The 19,242-nt window shown below is 53.8% G+C and overlaps 1 protein-coding gene across 1 annotated transcript; it reads left to right on the plus strand.

Moving 5' to 3' along the window:
- Nucleotides 1–1,637: 1,637 nt before the first annotated feature.
- Lad1 (ladinin 1) lies at nucleotides 1,638–15,856 on the plus strand. The gene is made up of 11 exons (XM_076872927.1): nucleotides 1,638–1,675; nucleotides 9,072–9,209; nucleotides 10,304–10,328; nucleotides 10,362–11,204; nucleotides 11,678–11,785; nucleotides 12,602–12,645; nucleotides 14,197–14,269; nucleotides 14,364–14,501; nucleotides 14,800–14,886; nucleotides 15,174–15,303; nucleotides 15,723–15,856. The coding sequence occupies exons 1-11, from the start codon at nucleotides 1,638–1,640 to the stop codon at nucleotides 15,854–15,856; spliced, it is 1,758 nt and encodes a 585-aa protein (XP_076729042.1).
- Nucleotides 15,857–19,242: the final 3,386 nt, after the last annotated feature.

Consider the following 19,242-nt stretch of genomic DNA (forward strand, 5'->3'; position numbering starts at 1 on the left):
AATATTCACTGTGTCTCCAGGGAAACAGAGGTTGCCTAGGACATGCCCAGCCTTGGATCAGCATATCCAAGGATGTTGGCTATTGCCAATTCCTCTTCCCTCTGGAGAGAGCAAACAGCTCAGGGTCGTGTCTTTGAGCAGAGTGCTCATAACCATCTGTGGTCTTATCAGTCTTCATGCTGCTCACTCCCCTGTCACCATCAGGGAACTCATTTGATTCTCACAACCTGGAAGGAAGCAAAGCAAGGTGTCATTATTCCCACTCCACAGAAGAGAAAACCGAGACAATCTCATAAATGGCAGAATGAGCGCTCAAAGCCATGTCTCCAGGATCCCTGACCAGAAGTCACTCCCTGAGCCTCTCACATCACCTCCTATGCAAGAGGAGGAGGGGCCCTTTGGGCAGGAGGTTCCTGAGGCAGGTGCACCTGGTACTTGGCAGCTCCTTGCCCTTCGTGGTGAGGTCTGAATTGGAGGGCAGCATACAGACCACCAGCCCTGGGTTAGCACTTGGAGGTGAGACAGTGCAGCAAGGGCCAGCAGAACCCTGGCAGTTCCTGCCCGCCATCTTCTCCTCCCTGTGCAGGGGCTGCATCTCCTTCCTCTCAGAGCAGGATCTATGCAGCTACTACTGCTGATCCTGCAATTCTGATCTCTCAGGGCAGATGAGATTTCCCACCTCAGCACCTGACCCTCTCAGCACCTAAATAGCAGGTTCCTGGATAGAAAGCACCTGGCATTGCACAGACCAGATGGACACCTGTGCGGGGCTGAGCAGCCTCAGGTTGCTCCAGAACTCTAGTCCGTTAGCTGGGCTTCCTCTTCCCTTCTGAGGGAGCAAAGCTGAGCTTCCTCAGTCCTGTCACACACCCTGCCCCAGCGCCCACAGTTGATCTCAGAGCCTAAGGATGGTCCTTTGCACATTTGGGTTTTCAGTGCTGTGGGCACTGATGTGCTTGCGGATTTGAGTCCAGAATGTCACCTAGGGAGGGGCCGTTTTTCTATGCACGTGTTTTGTACGCAGCCAGAGGAAGCCAAACCTAACCTGTCTCCGGGGGGTCTGTTGGGCAGGCGGTGCCAGATTACTGTAACCTGCTCCCCTTTTTTCGCTCGGCTTCCTGCCCCTGGGTTTCTCGGGGCTAAGTCGATTTCCAGGCAGAGAGCTCAGCCTGACCCCATCTTCGGATCCCCGCCCCTCCGCCCCACTCCCTGGTACTCGGGCCGCGACACTGCGAGAAGAGGCGGCCCAGCGCCAAGCTGGTCTGACTGGTTCTGAGCAGGAAGTCGCCCGCCCTCGCCCGGGGCAGCCGAGCAGCCCCGCGCTCCACCGGGCGCCGTCGGTGAGCCCGCGGCCGGTCGGACAGTCCACCCGGCGCTCGCCCCGCGCGGCCAGACCGGCCGGTCGGAGATCAATGCGGCTTTGTCTGGGCCGCCCACACCCCAGAGGCCGCTCCCGGGTCGGCAAATTGGAGCGCCGCGGCGCGGGGCGCGAGCGCGGGTGAGATAAGCGGCCATGTGATCCTACCTGGGCCGGGGGAGGGGCGCGCAGGTGAGACGCGGCGACGGGCGCCCAGCACCCAGCACCCAGCACCCAGCACCCAGCACTACGCACGCGGCGGCCGCGGGGCTCCAGCAGCATGTCTGTCACCAGAAAGGACTGGTCCGCGCTGTCCAGGTGAGCACTGCTGCAGGCAGGAGGGGAGCCAGGCCATGCCTGGCTGTGGCCAGCCGCACACCTTCCGATCTCCTGCCCCTGGTCATCGGTCTTCTCCCTGCCCTGGGATCCTGGCACTGATACTGGTCCCCGGTCTTGCAGCTCCTCAGGAGGGACAGAATTGGGGCCAAACTCACGATCCTTCACTGACAGTGTGGTATTCTCGCTCCTCTCCATCTTCCTGTCCTCCCTTTGAGGCTGGGACCCCAACGGAGTACTTGGCAAAGGAAGGTTGATCCTCAGCCTGGACAGCTCCAGGTGGTGACCTTCCCCCCGCGTGGGGTAAAAAGAACATTTGGGGGAATTGGGAAGGAGTCAGCCTCCCTCACTGTGCCTGGCTCCCGTGCAGAGCTGTAGTGTCAGGCTCCTGCCTAGTGTCTGTCAGCCCCTCTTGGGAGAGGGAATAGGAGTGACCTTACTTTAGCAGAATGGGGAACTATGAATAGGACAAGAAAGAGACAGACCACCCCCCTTCTCCATCAAGGGAGGGTCAGATTGTGAGTATGGCATTGGAGTGGCAGCTTGGCTGGGGACTTCAAGATGGTTGCTGACCCATCTTTATTTGAGAACTCATTTCCCAAAGAGTCTGGGGATTGAGTATCTTACCCCACCCTGCTGAACTTCCTGCCAGGATTGAGAAGCCTAGGAAAGGCAGGTATCCAGGAAGCAGCCCCCTCATTGTGGTTAGTGATTTCTCTTGGAGCTGCCTTCCTCCCCTCTCCAGAAGTGCTGGAATGAGCATCTTTATCTCCTCATCTTTACACTGGGCACCCTGTCTCCCCAAACATACACTCATTCTTTGTTCTTAACAAAACTGAGGTTCATGCAATAGCACATGTTCCAATAGCTGGAACCTTGTTCCCAAGGTTTGATTTTTAGCAGGTAGAAATTGGCCTCTCGTGTCCTCACAGGTGAGTCTTTAGATCTTCGGACCTATCATGAGTTTAGGGCCATCTCTGCAGGTGCAGCCAAGCACCCTCCAGCAGTTTGGGTACCACAGGCCTTCCTTATCAAGGCATCTTGCAGGAATTTTCCAGCACTTTAGGATCTCCTTCTTGCCCTCTCACCCTCCCTGAAGGGCTTCAGAGCTTTTCCAGCATTTCAGACTGAGCTTCCCCATAGCAGCTCATTCTCCTGGGCTGGAGGGAGCGGGGCAGGGAGTGTTCCCCAGACTCTCCGAACCCCACACTGCTCTGAGGACAGTTGCTCAGTAACCCCAGTGCAGAGAAGCCTATGGGGTCTAAAGAGGGGAAAAGGTAAGCCCCAAGAATGGAGGGGACCCAGTGCTCTGGAAAAGAAACCCAGGCTGCTGAAGAGGTTGGACACACCCCAAGGAAGGTTTGCTGAGGGTGGGGCTGGGGGTCAAGGCCTTGGACTCTGCATATGGGCCAGTGTTCAGGGGTTGATGTGGGAGTGTCTTGGCTTCTAGGTGTGGCATTATCTGTACCTATGAATGCATGCTTAGAAGTGTGTGTGTGTGGCCATATGTGTGGGTGAGTATGTTTATGGCCTGTGTAGTGATGAGATGTGTGTGTGTGGGCAGTGGGTTTTTGTATTACTGAGTTCAGAGTTTGCAGATCCAAGTATGTTCAGTCTAAATGTTCGTTGCAGACCTCAGTACTCTGTATTGGGTTAAAAATACACTACAGACACTATGTCCTCAGAAGCTCATCCTCTGGTGGGCTGCATGTGATTCCGTGTCTGAGAGCACAGCTGGTTATGAGCAGGGTGGCCGTGTCTGTATGTGGGGGTGGTGCAGCTGGGGCAGCAGAACTTTTAAAGCAGGAGTAAGGTCTGGTCTTAGCTTTTCCACTGCTCAGATGGACATGGACTACGGTGGGCAGGGGTGGGGCCAAGTTCCCAGGGGATGTCTACTCACTGAACAACAAGCCTCAGCGGGCCAGCAGGAAAGGGCTGTGAGTCACTGTCAACCGAGCCTCCCAGGTTAGGCAGGGTGTGGCGAGTGTGGTCCTAGTAAGGGACCCTAGTAAGGGTGAAGAGCTGAGGGCCAGCCTGCGGCCTGTCCTAGGCAGCACATAGAAATTCAGGCGCTCCAGCCCTGGGATTGTGAGCTGTCTGACTAGCTGCCCTGGTCAGCCGCCTTGTCCTTTCCTCCCTGAGCTGACCTGGTGACTGTGGGGCTAGGCCAGGCCTGTCTGCAGGGGGTGAGGAGTGGATCTGGGAGTGCCTGGGACTAAGCAGCCACAGGTTAATCATTTCCTTGCCGGGGCCTTAAGCAGCCCTCCCACCTCCAAGTGCTTTCCTGAATCCTCCTGGCACCTCTCCCTAGGTCATCTGGGCCAAAAGGGACCTTGGACCACTCATAGTGACCCCTCAGTATGTGGAAGGGGAGTTTGATGCCTGCCCACTCTGGGGTAAAGATTGGCCCAAGGTCATGGCCAGGCCTGGGTGTCTTCCTCTGTTTTTCCCTTCCTCAGCTCCTGCTTTTATTTTTTATTTATTTATTTTTTTGTGGTGCTGGGACTTGAACCCAGGGCCTTGTGCATGTGAGGCAGGCACTCTACCAACTGAGCTATATCCCCAGCCCAGCCCCTGCTTCTTGAGCCCCAGGGTCAACAAAATTGCTTCTGGGGCAGCCTTCACATCCTCTCCCTACTTTAACTAGAATAAAGTTACTAGAACTTTATTCTAGCTAGAGAGCCCCCAGGGCTCCTTAGAATAAAGTTAAAGCCCTGCCTAAAGAATGGGCTTCTGCTGCGTGGGATTCAATTTGGGAAAATGGGTTCTGCTGCTATACTTAACACTTAACAACCACTGGTGCCCTTGATGCAGAACAGATGGAAATTAGATAGGAGAGGGGGCTACATGAGCTTATCGGGGAGGAAGGACTTTAGAATTATATAAAAGAGAACGAGAAGTCCCATACCCAAAGGATGGAGTTGGTGAAATCGGGGGTGGGGAAGGATTAGTGACCCCCTATGAGGCAAATAGAGGGGTGTCTGATCCCAAATGAAGGTTGGGAGGTGGAGGAAAGGTTTGTGGAGAGGAAGGGAGTGGTGGGCCAGGTGTCCAGGGCTGTGGCCCTAGCTGGTGAGAGTGACTGGAACTACCCTGCTCTTGGAGCCTGCAGATTCCACCCAGGGCCTGGTTCTGGGGCTTAAAGGTCACTGGGTTTTCCCCAACCTCTGCCCTCCCAGGTTGCACCCTGTCCTAGGACTGAGAATCCTGAACCTCAGGGCTCCCTGGCTCCTTTCCCTGAATGTTCTGCTGTGGGTGGGCTGCTAAGTAGTTCTCCCCCCGCCTCGCCTCCCCCCGTGCAAGTCCTCCCAGGACAACCTTTTCTGCTAGTTGGTATCATGGTAAACCACATGAGGTCTTGGGTGGCTGACTTAGGTGGACTCTTAGTTCCTTCTTTTCTTTAGTTGCATTTTCTTCAGAAAATGCCTCCATTTCCTCCTATGCAAAACGGGGGTGATGACCTTCACCTTACAGGGATGTAAAGGATAAGGTCACTGGTATTTGTAGTATTTGTACACTGCAGTAATCCTAAAATAGTTAGTCCCTGGTGTTTTGGGAAGCACTTGTTATTAGTGCTATCACTTCTTCCTTTATTCTTTTATTTATGAATTTATTTGTCACTACATTCAACAAACATGAAGCACGGTTCTAGGCCCTCAACTCTATTTGTTATTGGGCTCTTAGCAGCTATACCACCTGGGGACTGACCTTTGTCTTGTGTCCTTTCAATTTCTGTTCATTTCCTCATCTTTGGAGGCCAATAATCTTTGCTTATTGGTGATAACATTCCTCCCTCAGGGTGGGGTGGTGCTGAAGGGACTCTTATTTTGCTAGGTACTGGGGTTGAAGGAAGCCCCAAGATTCCTGAGCAGCCCGAGTGGCCATGTCACTGTGGGTGAGTTGTAGGGTCTTGGTTTACAGCTTGGAAACACTCAAGGACAACTGGCCCCCATCCCCTATAGCCCAGCCCTGGACCAGCCTAGGGAGTGAGTCACTTCTGAAGAGACCAGGCTCAGACTGATCACATACCATATAGGGCCCCGTAGAAGGATAAACAAATACACCGCTTCCCTGAGGGCTGAGAACCGTGTGTGGGAACTGGGTTGCTCAGGACCAAAGAATCCCAGAGGCTCTAGCCCAGTCCTGCTCTGGGTGTGGTCAGGAGTGAGGAACTTCTGACTTTGTGGGTCATTTTCCTCAGTATGTGAATCCCTCTTTGGAGGGCAGGAGCTGTTTCCCAAACTTGGATGGGCAGGGGTGCATCCAGAGAAGAAGAGGTGGAGACGTGACTTCAGATGAAAGCCAGCAGAAGCCAGCTCATAAGAAAGTGAATGAATGAAGTATCAACCCACAAATATGTAGCACCCACAGGGCTAATGTGAAGGCCCAGGGGAATCTTGTTTAAGGTCGTGATTAAGGACATAGTCCTGAAAAATGGATGTTTACACTTGTTCCTTTATATTTGTTGGCATCTATTGGGTTCCTGTTTCCATATTGGAAACTTTGATGGGGGAGCTCCTCTGCATGTGCACTGAAATGGAGTAGAGGGGAGACTGATGAGGGGGGCACCGAGATACTTCTCCAAAGAGCTGCCCTGGTAGCAGAATTGGGAGAAACTGGAAGGTTCCCCTCCCTGCCCAGAGAGGGACAGATTGCCTTTAAGGGGCTCAGGATTTGCTCCCCACCTTTGTGCTCTTGAGATGGCGGCAGAGGTTTGGCAATTCCCTGGGGAGGACAGCAGTCCTGAAAGCTGATGTTTACACTTGTTCTCTCGCATTTGTTGGCACCCGTTGGGGTGCCTGTCACCATCCTGGATACTAGAGGGTCTCCATGGCTCTGTGCTCTGCCCTTGCTTGCTGTCCAGTTTCACTGTGGGCTTCTGTATGGCCCTGGCTTGCCCTTGTCCCCTGAACTCCTCTCTGATCATACCAGGACTCTCTGTGTGCTGTGCTCCCTTTCTGGGACATTGCCACCAGATGGGCTCCCTGGCTGCTCAGGAACCAGGTCCCTCAGAGAGGCCTTCCACCCAAGCACCTTCTCTCCGGTCACTTACCTCGTCCCATGGTCCTCATGTCACCTGGCCCACAGCTCTTTGTTCAGAGTCCTGTTTCCTTGTTGGCAGTCTGTCTCGTCCTCCCGATGCTCTGTGACGGGAAGGAGACTGTCGGTCTCATTCCCCTCTCTATCCCGCCCCCGGAGTCATGCCTGGGACATGGGTGCTCAAAAAATATTTGTTTAGCAAATGTGGCTCTATAAATTCGAGGCTGGACCTAGAAGAAAATTAGAGCTGTTATGTGGCTCATCCTTATCATTTTAAGAGTGAAAACTGAGGAAAATGAAAGGAATCCACTTGCCCCAGGGCAGGAGATCTAGAAACCAGGCCCTGATCCTCCCTTATAAAGACTCCCGAGGAGTCTCTTCTTCAGGAGGCCTGCAGGTGCGTCTTAGATGCAATTCAGTGTATGAAATTTGTGGGTTCGTGTGATTTTTGTTTTTTGCCTTCAGAAGCCAGTCCCCTTGAGTCAAGGCTTGATTTCATGATGATACACTTCAGGGGCAGAGTGACCAGGAGAGCTAAAGAGACCTGAGAGTTTGGCACCTGGAAACAGCAAGAGGAGGCTTTCTATTCATTGCTGTAGCTCAGGGAAAGCTCTAGAAACTTCTGACCTGAGCTCCAAAGAGCACTAGGGGTATCACCAGAAGTGCCACAGAATGCTCAGCCCATCTAATCTTTACAGCCCGGTGCTCCCCTATTTAAATCCTCTTGCCTCTCTGGGTGAAACACAGCATCCTGTCCCAACAGACCCCATTCCTTCGAATTTCTCAGCTTGCTTGATGCCCTGCTTCTGTCTGCATTGCCATTTCCCCTCAGTCCAAGAGCCCTAAGGAAATCACCCATGGAGATCCTGTGTAGGTTCCATCCCTTCTGTGAACCTTTTCTGATAATATTGATCTGCGGTTGTCATTTACTCTGCAGAACCGTTTCTGTACTTTGGTTGGAAGAATTCTTGGTGGATATGCTTCTAGATCCCTGGTTTATAGGTTTCTCCAGGGTGGAGGTCCTGCCATGTTGTTCTCTGATACCCTTGGTTCCTGACATGGTGCTAGGCCTCTTGCAGTTGCTTAGCAAGTATGTATTTGATTGAATTAGGAGGACAGGTGGATGGAAGGAAAGATGGACTGGAGGAGAGGTGGGTAGGTGGGTGGTAGGCCAGTGGATAAGATGACAGAAATGGGCAAGGAAAACCAGTAAGTGACTAGTTAGAGGGACACTTGAATTGGCAGGTAGCTGGATGGAGAGGTGTGTGAATGCAGAGCGGCTGGATGGATTAGTGGGGTCTGGTTGTGAGAGTGCCTGTTTGTCCCAGGAGTGAAGGGTGACTTGGTGCAGGAAACACATTAGGGTGTACAAGGTCCCCTTACTTCTTCAGGCAAAGGGAAGTTCTAAAAGATGGGAGAGGTTCAAAGTGCTCCCCGGAAATGAAGGCATATTAAAATCTTTTCCAGGTGTAACTGGTCTTATGTATGAGTCTATCCCTGCCCCACATCGTTAAAGGCTAAGAAATTTTATGGGGAATTGGATAACTCCGAGGAAGTTCCCCTGTTTATTGTCCATTAAGGGATATTATCTAAGAATTCTCAGACTGAAAAGAGAAAGGGACTTGTCAAGTTCATTTGCTTTCTTTGGGCAGAACTATATTCACCTTTCCACATTCCTAGTCACCCCAGAGAGGGAGGCCCCACATTTCCATTCTGGGGTCCTGAGAAAATTTCAGCACAATGATTCTCATGGGGTGATTTTTACCCCTACAGGTTATTTGGTAATATTGCTATATTAATAGTATTTGGTAATGTTGGGAAACTTGGTTGTCACAACTGGGAAATGTTGTTGCTGCTGCTAAACATCCTATAATCCCGGAGCCAGACACAGTGGTACAAGCCTGTAATTTCAGCTACTTGGGAGGCTGAGGCAGGAGGATTGCAAATTTGAGGCCAATTTAGCAAATCTAGCAGTCTTGCTGTGTTACCCAGGCTGGCCTAGAACTCTTGGGCTCCCGTGATTTTCCTGCCTCAGCTTCCCAAGTGCCTGTGACTTCAGGCGTGTGCTACCATGCTCAGCTACACAAATCTTGTGACCCTCCTGCCTTAGCTTCCCAGGTTGCTGGTATTACAGGTGTAAGTCACTGAATGAGAGATTTTACATATTGTCGTTCATCCTGGGTTTCTGAAGTCCAGCATGGCTCTGTTCAGACTGTCCACACTGCCATGCTTGTAGGCCTAGAGGGTGTTCTCTCTTCTCTCAGCCCTTGGGAGTCTGTCTTGGGAAGGGTGCTGGGGTGTCCCCAGGGCTGTGCTGATCCCCACTTCCTTCCCCCAGCCTGGCCCGGCAGCGGACTCTAGAAGATGAGGAGGAGCAGGAACGTGAACGCAGGCGCCGGCATCGCAACATGAGTTCCGTCACAGATGACGAGGCTCCCAAACTCACCCAGAATGGGGACCATCCAGCCATTGAGAGGTACTCGGGTGGGGGCTGGGCCGCATTTCCACATTCTGGGTGACAGGGATGGACTTAGCTGCCCCAGGCATACTCTGTGCAATGCGTTTGGCCTGCCCCAGGCTTGAGACCCAGAGAATGAGGCTGAAGGGTACAAAGACAAATTTCAAGTTCCTCTCACACTCTCCAGGCCTCTCCTCAGCTCTGCTGGATTCCGTCTCCATTAGAACTACCAGTGCCGCTGTTTGTTGGGACCATCCTTGGGCCCATACGTGGCTGGGCATCTTATGGACATAGCTCATTGAATCCAATACTATCCCTGAGAGACAGGGATTATTACCCAGTTTTACAGGAAGAAACTAGTGGGAGGACATTTAGGTGCCATGCTAAGATCATATACCTAAAGAGTAATACAGCCAGAATTTCCATTTGGATTTGTAAAGTTCCATGGCTTGACTCTGTCCATTCAGCAGGCTGCCTCCCTCCAGCCTTGACCCCCCACAAGTCACTTCTGAGGGGAGGAGTGGGGGGGGGAGAGAAGGGCCCAGAACTTACTGGATGCCACCTCAGCACCAGGACTGTGCTCTCAGGGTGGGAAGCTCATCATGCCTCCTGACAAGCTCAGTTTGCAGATTTGAAAACTGAGAATCAGTGAGTTGACTGGCTTGAAATTAATGGAGAGCAGGGTGGTGGAAGGAAAAGAATCTCCTTTAGCTGGAGACCAAGTGCTGTAGGTTTGGGGCAATCTTCTCAGGTTGCTCTTGTACCTTTGCCCCTCAGAGGAGGGAACCAGGATATGTGTCTTGGGCTAAGCCAAACCTGACTGCCACCTAATCCCAGCTGCACCCACATGACTGACAGGAGTATGGGATGGTGACTTAGAAGCCTTGAGTTCTAATTCCAGTTCTCTCTCCAGTTAGCTGTGTGACCTTTGAATACCTCTGACCTGGATCTAAGCTCTATGGGGCAGAGACCCCATTTACTCTTGTTGACCCCCACAACTCCCAGCACACCCTGGCACATACAAAACTGTTGCATGGTCAGTGTTTGTTGATTGTCTCACCTCTGATGTCTTCTGATTCAATTTTGCACTCCATCTCCATCTTCTGGCTCAGGCTGCCCAGCGTGGAGGAAGCCGAGGTGCCCAAGCCACCACCCCAAGATGAAGCCGAGGTGCCCAAGCCACCACCCCCAGCCTCCAAAGATGAAGTTGAGGAAATCCAAACAATTCTCAGGACTCGGCAGGAGCGGAGGCAGAGGCGGCAGGCAGTGGAGGCTGCACAGACCCCCATCCAGGAGAGGCTAGAGGCTGAGGAGGGAAGAGACAGCCTGGGACCTGGGCAGGCCATGAAGCAGCCCTTAGTGCCCAAGAAGGAACCAGAGCCCCCACCCCGCAGAAGACTGAGCCGGGAGCAGCGGGGACCCTGGGCCCGAGAGGAGGAGCAAGCAGCAGGGAAAAAGGGGCTTCCAGAGGAGGCCCTGGCTCCAGAGAAGACCTCAATCGCTGAGAAATCCCCTGTGTCAGAGAAGATGGTAGCGCCTGGCAAGGAAACCTATGTCTCGCAGAAGGGGTCAGCCCCAGAGAAGACATCTCCAGTTGAGAAGACAGCAGTGCCCAGGAAGAGAGGCAGCTCAGAGAAGAAGCCTGTTCCAGAAAACACAGGCGTCTCCGATAAGTCTCCGGCCCCCGAGAAAACATCTGTGTCTGAGAAAACAGCAGCATCAGAGAAAAGATCCATCTTGGAGAAAAAGTCGATTCTAGAAAAAGCAAGTGTCTCTGAGAAGACCCCAGAGAGGAGATTGGTGTCTGAGAAAGCATCCATCTTTGAAAAGCCACCGGTCTCAGAGACGAAGCCGGCCCCAAAGAGGGCAGTGGCCTCAGAGCCACCCCAGGCCTCTGGGAAAAGCCAGGCTACCACCAAGGAGCAGAGAGAAAAAGCCCTCCCTGAGGAGACCCCATCTTCCTCACCAGACCCTCCAAAGGTGGCTTCCCGCCTCAAGCCCATCTCTCTCCAGGTTGGCAGTACTCCCGTCCCTCCTCCCCGACTGGCCTCCCTGCCAGTCTTACCAGTGGCTTCTGGTTCCCTTGCTGCTTCCTGTCCTCCCACCTTCAGGCTGAGTCTCTCTGCTGTTCCTAGCCACTGAAAAGGACGCCAGCTGTGGGGCAGGGAGCATCTGGGACCCCATACCACATCTTCATCTAGGACCTGGACTCTAGGACCCTAGCAGGTTCTTAGGAAGTCTCAGATCCTTCCAGAAGATCTCCTAGAAAGCCCTGCTGGGGAGCCTGGCTGTCTCCAGCAAAGGCAGGAGAGTTAGGCCCAGGACTGTCTCTCCCGCCCTCTTTCTCCTGCAGCTCCTGGGATGAGCCTGGTCACATGGGTTCCTCATGGCAGCTTGGGTTTAGGGGCTACCTCGGCCGGTAGGGCCCTAGATCTCTGCCAAGGACGGTGAGATCTCAACTTCTTGTCACTCTGTGCTCCACTCAGGTAAAAATCCCCAGCAAGGAGGAAGAAGAAGACGACACATTCTCCCCCACTCAGATCACCTACAGCAGCTCCCTCAAACGCTCCAGCCCCAGGACCATCTCCTTTCGGGTGAGAGCCCAGGACAGTCTTGTCGCTAATCTTCTGGAGGGCAAGCCAAGGAAACTACCCATTATAGCAAAGGAGGCTTAGGTTTGATAGCATGAAGACCCACTGGATGGAGAGGGGCTTTGGAGTCCCCATGGCCGGCCAAAAACATGCACAAGTTCCTATTAAAGGAAAAAGTTAATGACTGGGTGTAAATAAGCCTGAGCAGCCCCACCTAGTGGGGGAAGACCAGAGCTGCAGGAAGATGGCATATGCCAGGACCAGGCAGGGCTGCTGGCCCCACACCTGCCTGTGTCAAGCCTGGTCCCCACCCAGGAGGGAGAACCGGGCAGAGCAGCAGGGTTCCCACAGCGCGCTCTCTGATCTGCTCCCACCCCAACAGTGCAAATCACATGGAGTGGGAAGTCTCATTTGGCTGTGACCCAGTATTTATTCTTAGTTCTTGTGTTCACTGGGTCATCCACTCATTCACTGTTGACTGTGCTTTGTGCCCTAATGCATTCCAGGGCCTGGGGAGGAGGCTGGAGGCCTGAGGTTGATGGGTACCCACAGGGCTGTTGGTCAGTGGGGCAACAGTGGGGTGGTAGGTAACCTGTGAGCAGGGCTCGAGAAGACGAGGAATGGCTTTGGGCCCAGACTAGTGGGAGGAGGCAGGTGCTTCCCAGATTAGAAGAGGGCCTTCACAAAGGTGTGGTCATGTGTTTCTTTGGTGGTAGGGGGTCGGGGAGAAAGAAGTGTCTGAGAGCTGGGCTCTGTCTTGGGGGGCAGGGCACTGACTTCCCTGGGACTCCTGCTTACTGCCTCTTCTTCTCATTTCAGATGAGCCCTAAGAAAGACAGCTCAGAAAAAGCCTTCACCCGCAGGTGGGAGGCCTGGAGGCTTCAACTCTCTGCTGTCTGGTGGAATATTTCCTGAGCCCCTACCCTCCTGTGCCAGGCTGTACAAGGGGAACGTGCAGATCTTGCCAGAGCTCTGGATCTGGCAGAGGGAGGGATTAACAGGAGGGACTGAGGCCATGTGAGATGCAAAGGGAGGGGGCATCCGGGAGAGCTGCTGGGGGGAGGAGCTCTGAAGGAAGGGGGCTTGAGTCTCAGGGTTGGGGTGGGAAGAGGAGGTGGGCTTTTCAGGAGGGAGACTCAGAACAGAGCGAGGAAGGGAAGCCTCTCTATTGGCAGGCCTGGGGTGGAGGCCTGGGACTCTGTGTGTTTAATGAGGACCCCATGCTCTGTGCATGGATGACTGTATTTTGGAAAAAATCTGAAAATGGATCTGAAAAGCGGTTCTGCCCATGCTGGGAATTTGACCCACTCTGCTATATTCTTCTGCCCTCTAATCTTCCTGAGGCCTCCTCTGCTAGGCCAGGCCTTGGGGTGGGGTTGGATGAGGAGAACAAAAATAAGATACAGCAGCTATCAGGGTGAGGTGGCACATGCCTGTAATCCCAGCAGCCTGGGAGGCTGAGGCAGGAGGATCACGAGTTCAAAGCCAGCCCCAGCAATGTAGTGAGGCCTTAAGCAACTCATTTAAGACCCTATTTCTAAATAAAATTTTTTTTTTTTTAAAAATGGGCTGGGGATATGGTTCAATGGTTGAGTGCCCCTGGGTTCAATCCCCAGTAAACTGCCCCCCCCCCACCAAAAAAAAAAAAAAAAAAGACAGTGGCAGCCCTCAGGCAACTCACATGAGACCATCAAATACAGTGTCACCTCAGCAGGGAGGTACAGGATAGGAAGGTGTAACGGGCTCAGAGCTTGGTGGCTGCAGCAGTAGCAGAGCCTGTGATATCTAGAAAGGTGTCACAGAGCGGTGGGACATTCAATGTGGAACTTGAACTAGTGGGAGATTCCCAGATGGAACACTGGAGGTGTGGCATGTTGAACTGAGGGGACAGCAGGTGAAAGGCACGGTGTAGACACAGGATTCTAGCTGGCTGGCACCAGCTAGGTGGCAGGGAGGGGGGAGGTGCCAGCACAGAGAGGAAAGGTAGGGACAGGTCACTTCCAGGGCTGTGCCAGGGAATTTGGTCCTTGTCCTGTGGCCCCAGGGGGGAGAAGCTGGAAGGGACAAAATCTGTTCAAGGTAGGAACAATCTGGTGGCAGTGGAGAGGAGAGCTCAGCGGGGCAAGCAGGGAGAGGGGAAGGTGGCCCCAGGTTTAGGGAAGGCAGGAAGGGGAAGTTCAGGAGATGATGAGGGAGGAGAAGGGAAGAGGGAAGGAGTGAGATATTTCTGTTCAAGAGGGGAGGAAACTCCCTGGAATCAGGAGTCTTCCCTTAACCAAGTCATTACAGACTATTCCTTGTTCTCTTTGCCAAAATGGCAGGATGTGGGGGGGCCGCTCCTCAGGACCCGGGGCCAGGGCCTCCCCAAGGTGGGTGTCTCACCTGGTTTGTCTTACCCTATCTTCCTCCTGCAGTGCCAGCGTGAGGCTGCCAGCCACCTCAGTCAAGCTGGGGGAGAAGCTGGAGAGATACCACACAGCCATACAGGTGTGGCGGGGCTCTTCCCCAGGGCCAAGGGTTCCTGCCCAGGTGGTCATGCACCTCACAGGCACAGCTCAGTGGCTTGTGTCTCTGTTTCCAGAGGTCAGCATCGGTCAGGTCTCAAGGCTCCACCCGCACTGAGTTCTTTGTGGCTCCTGTGGGTGTGGCCAGCAAGCGCCACCTCTTTGAGAAGGAACTGACTGGCCAGAGTCACGCAGAACCAGCCTCCAGCCGGAAGGTGAGGGTTGAAGTCCTGTTGGGGGGTCTCCAAAGCCCAAATGTAGGCCTTAGCAGTGCCAGAAAACAGTATTTTCATGTGTCAATGTTGGAAGAACCTTGACCTACCATTGATGTCCTCAAGCCAAGTCACCTCAACTGGGCACACGAATCCCTACAGGGGGTGCTATCCCCAGTACGCATGGCAAGCACAGATGGATGTGGGACTGAGGGAGAGTCATGTCCTTAGTCCAGGGCCTCTGAAAATGTCCTGAAGTTGCCAATGGTACCAAGCTCTAAGCTAGAGCCTTTCTTTTTAGGACAACTTGAGGTTGCCAGGGGTTGTGACATCCAAGCTCAACTTGTGGATCAGCAAGACTCAGGAGTCTGGAGATCAGAACCCCCAGGTTTCTTGTCCCTCCTTGATGTCTCATGGTGGAGTGACATGGGTCAGAGGAGGGATAGCCTGAGAGCAAGGGGTGGTTTCAGGAGTGGAGATGGGGCAGGACGCGGGTGGGGGGAGGGCTATGGATGGGCCTGCGGGTCAGAAGGCACCAGAAACAGGAGGTGGCCTGGGGTCCTTTTTGCTTTCAGGAGTGAGGTATCCTAAGCAGGGGATTGGGCCTTGGGGACCCCAGCCCCCTCCTTAAGCCTCACCTTAGTTCCTGGTCTCCACTCTGATGCCCCCAATCAGAATGTACGGAAGGAGCTGGCGGCCACCAAGAGGACTCAGTGGGGAAAGAAATCTGATTCCTCCCTGGATGTTGAGGTGAATGGAGGAGGGGCTGACCCTGGGGCAGAGGGCTATGGGCTCATGGTGGGAGGCCCCACTTTCTCACTTATGTATCCATGCTCATTAACCTGCAGTCCCATAGTCCAGCTGCCTAGAATGTTCCCTGGCCTGCATGCTCGGGCTGGCTTGACCCACTACCAGCATCTTGGTAGAGCCCTCCTCTGGCTTTGCTGAAACAGCTCTACAAAGCCACACCCTCTTCAACAGGCCAACTTAAGGTCTCTGACTCGTGTGGGTGTGGGGCTAGGGCAAAGGGATACCTTCCTGTCCGGAGATCCCCTTCCCTTGTTCTAATTGATCTTTGCCTCCCAGGTGTGACAAGCCCTGCCAAGACAGGCCTGTGAGTCTGCGTCTCGGGGCCCTCGCTCACGGCAGGCCCCTGCCTCCTGCAGTGGTGTCCCTGTCTCTCACTGCCTCCACTCCCTTCCTGCTCTGGACCTGTCTGGCCAGGACTCCTGGGGGCCAGGAATATCAGCAACAGCTCCTTCTCAGCACAGCTGCCCCGGCACCTTCTTGTTCTGCTGTGGGCGCAGCAGATCCTGGGACCCAGCAGCAGCCTAGGACACAACACAGATGCACGTTGACGCTGTGGAGCCTCACCGTCCTACCCAGAGTAGTCCTCTACCCCCTGCTCACTTCCAAGGGCAGAAGAGGGCTGTCGCAAGAACTCCAGGGCCACCTGCCTCAGATGGTCCCAGCGAGTGCCTCCATGTGCCTATGGTGCTCCCACACTGAGGCCCGGACCTACCCACCCTAGTCCCGGGGCCTCTCCCATCCTGCTGAGATCAGGCCAGACTGTGAAGGAGATGGCATGTACCGTCCATGTGCCCCACCCCCTGCCCGTTCTCCCCTCCCTTCCCTGGCATGCTGCCTGGCTAGAAGCTCAGTGGCTTTTTGTGCAACTTTTTGTCCTGCCCTCTCAGAAAAAAAAAAAAAAAAAAATCTGTTCTCAGGAAAGATTTGATAAACGCATTCACTCTCAGGTGTAAATGATGAATGGTACCTTAAAAACGAATTCCTTCCTGGAGGCTTTGTTTTCTAACAAGAAACATCTGCAGGGTGCAAGGGGGAAGATTTTGGCTGGGGTGGGAGGGAGGATGTTTTCCTAGTCTCTCCTCTTCTCCTAGGAAGGTAGTAGGTTTGCCGCTCCATGGTCCTAGCTTGGTGACTTGGGAGTTGACAACTGCCACCCACAGTGCCAAGACTGTCTGTACCCAACCTTCCAAAATCTGTTCCTCCATTTCCCAATGCCATGGCCCACGTGGGCTTGGAAAGTGCCCGCTGGAGAACCAGGACCAACCAATCTAAGCCAGTTAGTCCGGGGCCTTCCAGACCCTTTAAGGCTTTAGTGTAAAAATTATCTTTTTCTTTTTTTTTTTTTTTTTAATTCATCAGAACAATTACTCCCAATTGACTGCTCTAGTTTTTCTCAGAACCACCTGGAGGTGAGAATAGATGCAAACCTCTGCCCGATGCCCTTTGCATGCCTGGGAAAATCCCAGGACTTCTCTAGAACATGGCATATAAGGACAGCACCAGGCCCTCTGAGCCCGGTGTGTGCTGATTTCCCAGTGTTTCCAGACTGGTCCACCTCCATTGGAGAGGTGAGTCTCCTGTAGCTGGCTCCCCGTGTGCACTGAGCTAGGGTACCTTGGAGACATGCCCTGAGCACCCGACACCCCCACCAGGGCTGTAGCTATGGCGGGTACGCCAGCTCCCGGTCCAGAGTTAGTTGAAGCCAATGGGGTAGGGTGGAGGAGTGGGCTGAGTACTCAGAGGCTGAGGGGACCCCAACTGCTCTGGCCCTGCATGGAATTCTGGGTATGACCTTAGACAAACCCTTCTCTGAGCCACAGGGTTCAAGCAGATGACCTTCACAGGACTTTCCCATGCTCATGTCCTTCAGGAAGTTCCCCTGGCAGGTGAACTTTTCCAGCCAACACAACTCATCACAGACTTTCTTAGGAGAGGCTCCTGGGCAGTGGGAAGGGCTTCTCTGGCACCTGTGACCTCAGAGTGGTGGTGCCCTTTGTGCCTGCACACCCTCCCTGGGATGCCCAGTGACGCGGGCTTCTCGGGAGAACTTGGGGGCAAGACTCCATGGCTCCTTTGCATTCACGTGCCCAACACACGAGCTCTGTGTCTTCATTCCTGTCGGGAAGGCAGATGATAACCAAGGAGACAGGTCTCCCATGCACTCGCCACCCCTTGACCTGCCTTCCCGCTCTGCACAGGCTTCTCCTCACCTACCATTCTGGCTTTGTTTTCTCTTCCCATCTACAAGCACCGGGAGGTGATTTGTCTATCTTCAAGGGCAGAGGCATCTGAATCGGGTCAGGAGTAACCCTGTTATATCAAGGTGTGGCTGCTGGATGGTGACTTGCTTTGCCCGTCAGCTAAGTGACTGTCTCACAGCTGTCTCGAAGATGCCCTGCCTTAGAACACTTAGTAGAAGGTTCGTTCCAGTAGCCTGTGGACACTAAGAATCCACTGGGGTTTTCCTGGGGCTCTGTGGGGTCTGGATGCCCACACTCCTCTTTCAGGCATCTGTGCAAACAAGGGTTTGGTGTGTCTGAAGGGTTATTTGGTTTATGAGGAATAGGGATGCACTGAAAGTGGCTCAGTTTAAGTTAAGAAAGTTCCAGGAGATTCCAGGCCAGGACATGCAGCAAGCTGGGTCCTGGTGGGCTAGAGTGAAAGACAGGGTCAGGGAGCCTGAGCTGCCCTTTGGACAGCCTGGTTCCTTCCCCACCTCCATTCTGTGAATGGCGCCCTCCACCTGCCTCTCTCTGCCAAGTCAAGCAAATGAGCAAAGGAGCCATGGAGTCTTGCTCCCAAGTTCTCAGAAGCCTGCCTCACTGGGCATCCCAGGAAGGGTGTGCAGGCACAAAGGGCGCCCTTTTTCCCAGGATGCTGGCCGCCAGGCCGTGGCTTTAGCTTGCCCTCCTGTTGATCTGCTGGCAGGATGGAGGCCCACGTGACCTGGGATAAGCCTGTAGCAGGGGGATCAAGGCCACTGGGCTCAGAGTCCACTGGGGACCTTGGAGGGGACCGGGTCAGCTGATTGACAGTCTGTTAGCAGCGTGGGTGTGAAGCAAATGGAAGTTCCATAGGCAGGATGCAGCACTATCACTCACACTTGGCAGGACCAAGGAGCGTGAGCACCAGGAATGCTGGACACATGGCCAGGCGAGGGGTGGAGGGGGCCGAAAAGGGTGAGGCTGGATTTATTTTTCTCTGGAAAATTAAGAGTGTGGATCACTAATTGGCAAGATCCAGAAGTGCAGGGGCTCAGCGTTCAGGGGCACGTGGGGAGAGGTGGACCTGGTTCAGAACAGGGCCCTTCCTTCTTTGAAGTCAGGTGGGCTGCAAGCCATGGAGATTCAGAGATATTGAGGTGGAGATCAGCCCAGCTGCCCCCAGACTGGGTCCTCTCTTCTCCTTTTCATTTTCCTTGTGTACCAGCCCTACCAGGGGCCAGGCTCTGTGCTCACGGTCCTGACATACATGTGCAAACTGACAATAAAGACCCTGGGCCTGAACTGTGGATCTAGCGGGGTGCCCAGGATATGGCCACCATGAGTTTAAAGCTGATGAGAAATGAATTTCAATCTCACTGTCCCCTTCACATAACCCAGCTGTCCATCCAAGGAGAATGACCATTTTGACTTGGATCTGATGTCTTCTATCAGCTTGCGCAGAGGGCTTGGCACAAGGCCTTGGGGGTCATGGAGAAGGCCCCCTTTAGAGATGCCCTCCCTAAGGCTTGTAGGTCTCACCACCTGCTCGTTAGAAGCAGCTAGCAACCTGGAAGGCATCTTTAGCCACAGCATCATTTCCACTGGAGCAGATAAGCACCCACCCTCTGCCCCCTGGGACCCTGGTGCAGAGGCTTGTGTAGTATCCTGGAGGTTGCCTTCTGTCCCCAGCCTGCCCTCCCAGGCCTGTGTTGCTGGCATCTGCTTTATCA

The sequence above is a fragment of the Callospermophilus lateralis genome, chromosome 13 (genome assembly GCF_048772815.1).
Source record: "Callospermophilus lateralis isolate mCalLat2 chromosome 13, mCalLat2.hap1, whole genome shotgun sequence".
Lineage (NCBI taxonomy): Eukaryota > Metazoa > Chordata > Mammalia > Rodentia > Sciuridae > Callospermophilus > Callospermophilus lateralis.

Bases quoted from the DNA above. Each gene is read 5' to 3' on its own strand.
- Lad1 (XM_076872927.1), top strand. From the start codon at position 1,638: ATGTCTGTCACCAGAAAGGACTGGTCCGCGCTGTCCAG. The intron at 14,270-14,363 runs GTGTGGCGGGGC...CTCTGTTTCCAG, and splicing joins GATACCACACAGCCATACAG to AGGTCAGCATCGGTCAGGTC. The intron at 15,304-15,722 runs GCCCCACTTTCT...CTGTCTGGCCAG, and splicing joins CTATGGGCTCATGGTGGGAG to GACTCCTGGGGGCCAGGAAT.